Source organism: Orycteropus afer, unplaced genomic scaffold, assembly GCF_000298275.1.
Source record: "Orycteropus afer afer isolate SDZICR_OR568_19922 unplaced genomic scaffold, OryAfe1.0 scaffold00154, whole genome shotgun sequence".
In the NCBI taxonomy this organism is placed as follows: Eukaryota; Metazoa; Chordata; class Mammalia; order Tubulidentata; family Orycteropodidae; genus Orycteropus; species Orycteropus afer.
The window spans coordinates 1,823,411-1,831,944 of NW_006921741.1; the positions used below are offsets into that span (position 1 = coordinate 1,823,411).

General features: G+C 39.0%; 1 protein-coding gene across 1 annotated transcript in view; it reads right to left on the reverse strand.

The window, feature by feature from the left end:
• The window catches only part of CCDC90B (coiled-coil domain containing 90B), a 97,474-nt gene that overhangs the window by 13,051 nt on the left and 75,889 nt on the right, over nucleotides 1-8,534 (reverse strand). Inside the window, exon 7 of the mRNA XM_007946284.1 lies at nucleotides 1,457-1,558. Coding sequence (XP_007944475.1) covers nucleotides 1,457-1,558 — 102 coding nt within the window. The remainder of the gene's footprint in view (nucleotides 1-1,456; nucleotides 1,559-8,534) is intronic.

Consider the following 8,534-nt stretch of genomic DNA (forward strand, 5'->3'; position numbering starts at 1 on the left):
CGACCCTCCACCCTACCAAGCACGACATCCTTCTCCAGGGAATGGTCCCTTCTGACAACATGACCAAAATAGGTGAGACGAAGTCTGGCCATTCTCACTTCCAAGGAGCACTTCGGGTGCAAGAGAAATCTGTTAGTTCTTTTAGTAGTCCATGGTACTTTCAGCATTCTTTGCCAGCACAACTCAAAAGCATCAACCCTTCTTCAGCCTTCCTTACTCATTGCTGTTTGTTGAAATATCTCAATCGGTATGCCATCAATTCCCGGAGCCTTGTACTTCGCCAGTTCTTTCATTGCAGCTTTGACTTCTTCCTTGATTATCTTCTGTGTCTGTGTTAATTGGTTTCCCTTTTCTCTGTTGAAGAGGGTCTGTGCAATCCTTCTGCCTAGTCCGCCATCTTGCCGGGAGCCTTCTATGTATATTCTTAATGTCATGCCACAACTAGTCTTGTCTTTTTCACTGGTGTTCAGTGCATCATATCTATTCTTCAGATGGTCTCTAAATTCAGGTGTGATATAAGCAAGGTCATATTTTGGCTCTTGTGGACTTGTTTTCATTTTCTTCAGCTTCAACTTGAACTTGCATATGAGCAATAGATGGTCTGTTCCACAGTCAGCTTTTGGTCTTGTTTTGACTGATGATACTGACTTCATCACCTCTTTCCACTGATGTAATTGATATGATTCCTATATTCCATCTGGTGAGGTCCACACGAATAGTTGCCATTTATGTTGTTGACAAGAAGTACTTGCAATGAATAAGTCAGTGGTCTTGCAAAATGCTATCATGCGGTCTCTGGAATCACATCTATGACAAATTGAGCAGGAATGGTGTCTCATTCATAGTCAAAAAAAACAATTTCAAGATCTATCTTGAAGTACAATGCTGTCAGTGACAGGACTATCCATATGCCTACAAGGAAGACCAGTTACTAGTACTACTACCCAAATTTATGTACCAACCACTAAAGCCAAAGATGAAGAAATTGAAGATTTTTTTTGCCAACTTTTTCAGTTTCAAATTGACCAAACACACAATCAAGATATATTGATAATTACTGATGATTGGAATGCAAAAATTAATGAACAGAGAACAAAGAAGTGGCACTGGTAGTTGGAAAATATAGCCTTGGTCATAGAAATAAAAAAAATCAGATATGGTTAAATATAAATTATATCAAAAAACTTATTAATAACCAAACCAAACACAATGCCATTGAGTCAGATCTGACTCATAGCGTCTCCTCCTTGAGTTTCCGAGGCAGTATCACAACAGAAGTAGATTGCCCAATCTTCCTTCTGAGGAGTGGCTGGTGAGTTTGAACTGCCAGCCTTCTGGTTAGCAGTCAAATGCCTTAGGCACTACATGTTGCTATTTAGTCCCATTAACCTATTCACCAAGTAAGATACTTGTGAAATTAGTTACTTTATTAGTAATAACTTAAAACTTTTATCACCTCATTCTCTGCTCTCAGATTTGCAAATTCACTTTTCTCTAAGATGACCATATCTTTCCTGATGGAATCCAAATGAGCCATTAGCTGTTGTACTGTTATTTCCTAGAAATAAAATATAAACAACTTAGTGAACTATGGAATGCCATGTCTTTATAGAACTGTTGTTTTTAAAATAATGAAATTTAAAAGAAGTTGTTAATAACCTATGAGGTAAAATGTTACTTGACTAAGTAAAAAACAACAAAAAAACTAATAAAACCTATACATGTGGAATACCAAATGGAAAGAAGCACAAGATTCAAGGAAGAAAAACTATTTTCTCATGAAGAGAAATGAATGTTTAGGTCTTTCAATGAAAAGAATCCCAATAAAATGCTTATTAGCTTTGTTATCTTTTATTACTTTGATTTTGAGGGTTTTTCCTTTTATTGTGTTTTGGGTAAAAGTTTACAGAGCAAACTGGTTTTCCATTCAACAATTCATACACATTGTATTTTGTGACATTCACTGCAATCCCCATAATGTAACAGCACTCCATTTTTTCTACTTCCTTCCTTCCTTTCCTTTTCTGGCTTCATAGATTTATCCCTGGGCAAATGATCTCATATGAGTTGACTGTGCTAATGACTGCATACCTTCATGCTATTATTGTTCACCTATAGGCCTGTCTATAGTTTGGCTGAATGTTGAGCCATGGAAGTTCAATTCTCAGCCTGAAGGGGTCTGAGGGCTAGTGTCTCAGGGGTTCCACCATTCTTTCTCAGATCTGTAAGCTTGGTCTTTTTTCATGATCTTGTGTTCCACTTTTTTCTCCCAGTCTATTCAGGACCTCCTATTGTGATCCCTTTCAGAGATTACAAGTGGTAGCTGGGCACCATCTAGTTCTTTTCCTCTTTGAGGCTTTTTTAACCACTAGACAATTCCACTCCTCAGAAGGTTGGGCAAGCTACTTCTGTAGTGATACTGCCTTGGAAACCCAAGGAGGGGTCACTATGAGTTGGGTTTGACTCGACAGCAGTGAGTTTGGTTTGTTTGGTTTGGGTAAGATTTAGAAGTCAGGTACTAAAACAAAACAGAATTATGGTTTAAATAATTACCCCGTCAGTACAGCATAATTATTTTGCTTAAATTCCCAGATATTCTTTCTATATTTAGCACTATAAAGAATATATCAAAGAAAATATAGCCTGTAGCTGATAGATTTATAAACTATTTCTTTGCTAGGGAGGGACATTTTTGTAGAAATGATTTATGACAGCCTTACAAAGAAAATACAACTTACTGCTAAACTTCTTAAAATTAGGGAGCTGGCAAACCATCATTTTCCATCTTACTAAATGTAGATGAGTTTATAACCTTTAATGGAGCTCTGGTGGCATAGTGCCCAAGGCATTCCTCGGAAGGAAGATTGGGCAATCTACTTCCATAGAGATACCACTTCGGAAACCCAAGGAGGGGTTGCTATGAGTTCAATCGACTCAAAAGCAGTGAGTTTTTTTTTTTTGATATATAAGCTTTAAAGGGACCTTTATAACAGGGTTTATAAATAGATACACACAAAAACCCAAAACAAAACAAGATTATTAGCTGAACTCCTACTTTTAAAAATTTTTATTGTGATTTGGGTGAAAGTTTACAGAGCAAATTCATTTTCCATACAGCAGTTCACATACACTTTCTCATGACATTGACATATTCTCCCACAATGCAACAGCTCTCTTCCCGCTTCCTCCCCATAGTTACCTCTTCCCTGTGTTCTTCCCTCCCATGCACTCCTGCCCTCTTTGAGACTCTTCTACCCAGCTGTCTCCCTGGCATACACAACCCTTCTATTCTCCCACGACTGATCACTCCAAGGAGTGTATATGCCTAACATAAATGTTCAGCTCATATGCCTGTTTTTTGTTTGGCTGGAAGCCACAGGAATGGGTTCAATTCCAGACCTGAAGGACAGCCAGGGGCCATAGTTTCAGGGGTTTCTCCAGGCTCTATCAGATCACCAAACCTGTTTTTTCTTTTTTTTTTTTAAATGATTTTGAGTTTTGTTCCACATTGTTCACCCACTCTATCCAGGATCTCCTACATAGATCCCTCTCTGAGTGGTTGAGAGTGGTAGCCAGGCACCATCTAGTTCTTCTCATAGTCATGTAGGCTGAGGATCGCATGGTGTTACCAGTCTCTTGGACTAATTGTTTCCATGCGTCTTTGGTTTTCTTCATTCTTCTTTGCTCTGGATAAGGAGAGATCCATCGTTGTACCTAGATGGCTGCCTGCAAGCTGTTAAGATCCCAGACGATACTCACCAACATAGGATGTGGAACAATGTTTATGCACAGTATGTTATGCCAATTGAGCTTGATACCACCTGCGACCATGGTCCCAAGCCCACAGGTCCAACTACTCAGTCCCTCTGGGTAGCTGGGTGTGGCCAAGAAGTGACTAGAACCTTGTCCCTTTTTAACTCTACTATATACCTAGAAATTCTTACAGAACATACAAATACACTTGTAGAAACACTGTCTGCCAACCCTGTACATGGTCATGGGCACACTCCCCCCTGCACAGACATACCTAATTGTTCAACCTGTGGAACTCCTATTTTTTAAGTCACACTTTGTAGCAGAGGTGTGGTATTGGTTGCAGTCCTCCATTGACTGATATGGGTGAGAAAGACCATTTTAAAACTGATTGGACTTTTAGAATACAGAGGCTACAGCAGTTCCAGACACGTGACTAAGAAATGATTCTGTTTTCAAAGGGTATGGTATATACATATCTTCCCCAAGAACAGTTTTCAGATGATGGCACAATCACATGAAATAGAGGTTCAAAGTCTGAGTTTTGGAGTCAGGCTGTCTATGCTTGAATCCAAACCCTGTGAGACTTTGGGCAAGTATTTGGCCTTCTCATCTGTAAAATGTAAGTAACAATACCTACACCCTGGGTGGTGCAAACAGTTAAGCGCTTGACTACTAGCTGAAATGGTGGTGGTTCAAACATACCCAGAGGGGCCTTAGAAGACATACTCAGAGATCTGTTTCCAAATGGTCACAGCCTTGAAAATCCTACAGAGCAGCTCTATTCTACACACGACGGGTTGCCTTGAGTCAGAAAGTAACTTGATGGCAGCAACAAAACACCTTATAGACTTGTCTTGAACATTAAGTAATGCATGTAAAATGTTGAAAATAGAACTTTCCCCCCCAAAATCCACAGCCATCAGGTTGATTCTCACTTAATGTGACCCAATAGGACACAGTAAAAGTACCCATAGTATTAATGAAGACTAAATTTTTAAGGACGGAAACTGCCAAATCTTCCTTCCATGAAAGGCTTAACAACAACAACAAAAAAACGCACTGCCATCAAGGTGGATCCAACTCAAAGCAACCCCACCTTGTGTTTCTGAGGTAGTTCACTGCAGAAGTAGATTGCCCAACCTTCCTTCTGAGGAGTGGCTGGAGGGTTTGAACCACCAGCCTTCTGGTTAGCAGTCAAATGCCTTATGCACTACGCTACCAGAGTTCTATGAATGGCTTGGTGGGTATGAATTGCCAATGTTTTGGTCAGTAGCCAAGTTTTTTTAACCACTGCACCACCAGGGTTTCCCTGGTACATGGTTGGCACTTAATACATGTAAGACACTATTATTACCAATGGGACAGGGTTCTAATGGCTGAAGCAAGGCAGACTGATTCTAGTGTTTTAATACAGAGAAATTTTAACTTAAATATTAATCCCATCATAATGTAATTGTTTTTATTTTATACAATGATCTCCCTAACCCATACACATTCTCACTAACCCTCATCCACTATTACTAGGGAGGGAATTCATTTTCTTTTATTCAGTTCTGCTTGAAATATTCATGAAAATTAAATTAGAAGTCATTTAGAAGTAGCCTCTGGTGGTTGTCAGTTCTTTTCCCAAAAAATATCACTACAAAGAATTTCTATGACATTAAATATAATGTATTTATATAGTAAAACCATGAAAGCTGGAACCTGTGTAAGGAAGGCAGAAACCTGTAGAAGGAAAATGCAAATATTTCCCACCAAATGACTAACAGGGAAGTGGTAAGACTGTACCCTGTCAAAAGTGGAAAACTTGACAAACTCAGAAAAACAAGGCTGAGTTCTGGCTTACACAGGTTTCAACATATTACCAAATACACATACAGAACAGTTAAAAATGTAATTGTGAGAATAAAGGATCATAGTGTGACCCTAACAGACTCTCTTCATCTTTCTGCTCTCCTTTAAACAGAGGTTGTGACTCAGAAAGCCTACAAAACTGTATAGGTGCCTATCTTTAAATTTTTAATTGGAAAATAAAATCTATTATTAATCAAATTTCCTAAAAAATGTGACCATTGTAACTATTGTAGAGCCATCAGACAATATGAATGTAACTCGGGTTATAAGCAAATTCAGAATATAATCAAATACTCAGATTGAGCAGACTTGATTTAGGATATCTCCCCCTTTTTAAAAAAGATTTTTATCTGTGTTTTTGGGAGCTCTGGTGACATAGTACCTAAGGCATTTGACTGCTAATCAGAAGCACCGGCCACTCCTGGAAGGAATGTTGGGCAATCTTCTACTTCCGTAGTGATAATGCCTCGAAAACCCAAGGAGAGATTGCTATGAGTTGTAATCGACTTGACCGGCAATGAGTTTGGTTTGGTTTATGTGTTTTTGGCAAAAGTTTACACAGCAAGTTAGGTTCCTGTTTGACAATCCCAACACAAACTGACATTAGTTACATTCTTCATTTGTGTTAACATTTTCTTTGTGTTCTGGTGGTTTCATTTCTAGAGCTCTAGTTTCCCTGTCCCCTTAGTCTGTTCATTTTTGCTTCTTGTTTTTGTTATGTACTGTTGAGTTGTCTCTGGCTCATAGCAACCTTACATACAACAGAATGAAATACTGTCTGGTCCTGTCCCAGCCTCTTGATCCCTACTATACCTGAGCCCATCACTGCAGCCACTATGTCAATCCATCTTGTTGAGGGCCTTCCCCTCTTTCATTGACCCTCCACTTTACCAAGCACGACTTCCTTCTCCAGAGAATGGTCCCTTCTGACAACATGACCAAAGTAGGTGAGATGAAGTCTGGCCATTCTCACTTCCAACGAGCATTCCGGCTGCACTTCCTCCAGGACAGATCTGTTAGTTCTTTTAGCAGTCCATGGTACTTTCAGCATTCTTCACCAGCACCACAACTCAAAAACATCAACTCTTCTTTGGTCTTCCTTATTCATTGTCGAGCTCTCACATGCATATGAGGTGATTGAAAATTCATAGCTTGGGTTAGGCGCATATCTTAGTCTTCAAGGAGATATCTTTGCTCTTCAGCACTTGAAGAAAGAGGTTTTTTTGCAACAGATTTGCCCAAAGCAATACGTCTTTTGATGGTGGTTGATTGATTTTTCCAACAGATTACATTTTGACCTTTTGGGCTCATACAGATGTTTTTTTAGTAGAGCAGAGATGTAATAGGTAATGTTCTTTATTTTGCATGTCACTTTGCTTTTTCGCAAAAAAATACTCTGAGGATAGTTTTGGTTCAAGGTTTCAAGAGTATCTCAGGGCGACAGCCTGAGAGAGTCCTCTGGTCTCAGGTGGTCCAATTAGTCTGGACTTTATAAAGAATTTGTGTTCTGTTCTGAATTTTTCTCCCATGCCATTTTTGGACCATTTATTGTGACCCCAGTCAGACTGGTCAATGGTGAGAGCCGGGCATCATCTATTTCTTCTGGTTTCAGGGTAGCTGATGTCATGGCTCATGTAAGCTATTGGACTCACAGACTCATTTCTTCTGAGATTTTGGTTACCTTCTTAAACTTTTGCTAGGGTGGCCTTTTCTGAAGTGACCAAGGATGTGGCTTGTCTGATGGCCCTAAGCTTTAGCCCTGAAGTTCATGCCATATTTGACCCTTATTCATTCTTAGAGGTGGGGCCAGCAATGGGGTTAGCATCAGAGATGGGATGAAATTTAAATTTAAGAGCATGTTACATTATTGAAAATGTCTGGAGCTCCTTATAGCTCTTTCAGGATAGCTTTGGGGGAATTAATTAGATGTTTGGTTTTTTTTCTTTAGTGAATTTGGTAGTGTGTTATGATCCTGAATAAATTAAGCAAAAACTATGTATATACAAATTTAAAGTAAGTTAAATCTAGGGGTTGCATGCTTTTAATTCTAAATGTCTGATTAATCAGAGATTGTAGTAAAAATCTTTAAAAGCTTTAGAATCCTCCATGACCCTTAAAATAACAAAAATTTATGTGAGAGATTGTAATTTTATTAAGAAATGATAATTTCTGTTTCTGCTGTTAAATATTGCTCTGAGGAAGAAAGCCGCAATTTGAAAAGCTATAATTAAAAAAGTATAATCATAGGAAGAAAAGAGGTGAATTAATTCCAGATTCAGAGTCTATGAATGTTTATTCCATAGTTAAGTTCCTTATATCCTTATTTAGCTTATTCTATCCTTTAAATAGGAGCTCTTGTATAGTGGGTATGGTATTTGGCTGCTAACCAGATTAGTGGTTCAAACCCACCAGCTGCTCTGGGAGAGGAAGATGAGGCAATCTACCTCCATAAAGATTTACAGCCTTCAAAACCCTAAGGGAGTTGCTATGAACTGGAATTGATTCAATGGGCATAGGTTTTTAGGTTTCTCTTTTATATAAACTTTGGTTTTTGTTCTACTGTGTATTTTAATTGTGAACATTTTAAAATTCATATGGTATAATAAGGAAAATAAAAGGTTTTTAAGAGCAGAGGCATAATTAGAAAGTGATGGAGTTTTAATCCTACTATACTACACTGTAAAAACAATGAGGAGGCCTCATATTCTGACCTCCTAGAACCCCACAAGAGGAAGACAGGATGACCAGCAGTAACCCAAGGCCTATTCCTGCCAGGCCAGACATGCTGCCTCCCTCCAGCCCTTTCTCCAACCGTTCCTCCCAAAGCACCCACTACCTCTCTCCTGGGCAGTGGCCACACAGAACTCACGGATTACGGGGTTTATTAGGGAAGCACCAGGCTACAACTCAAGTTCAGGAAGAAT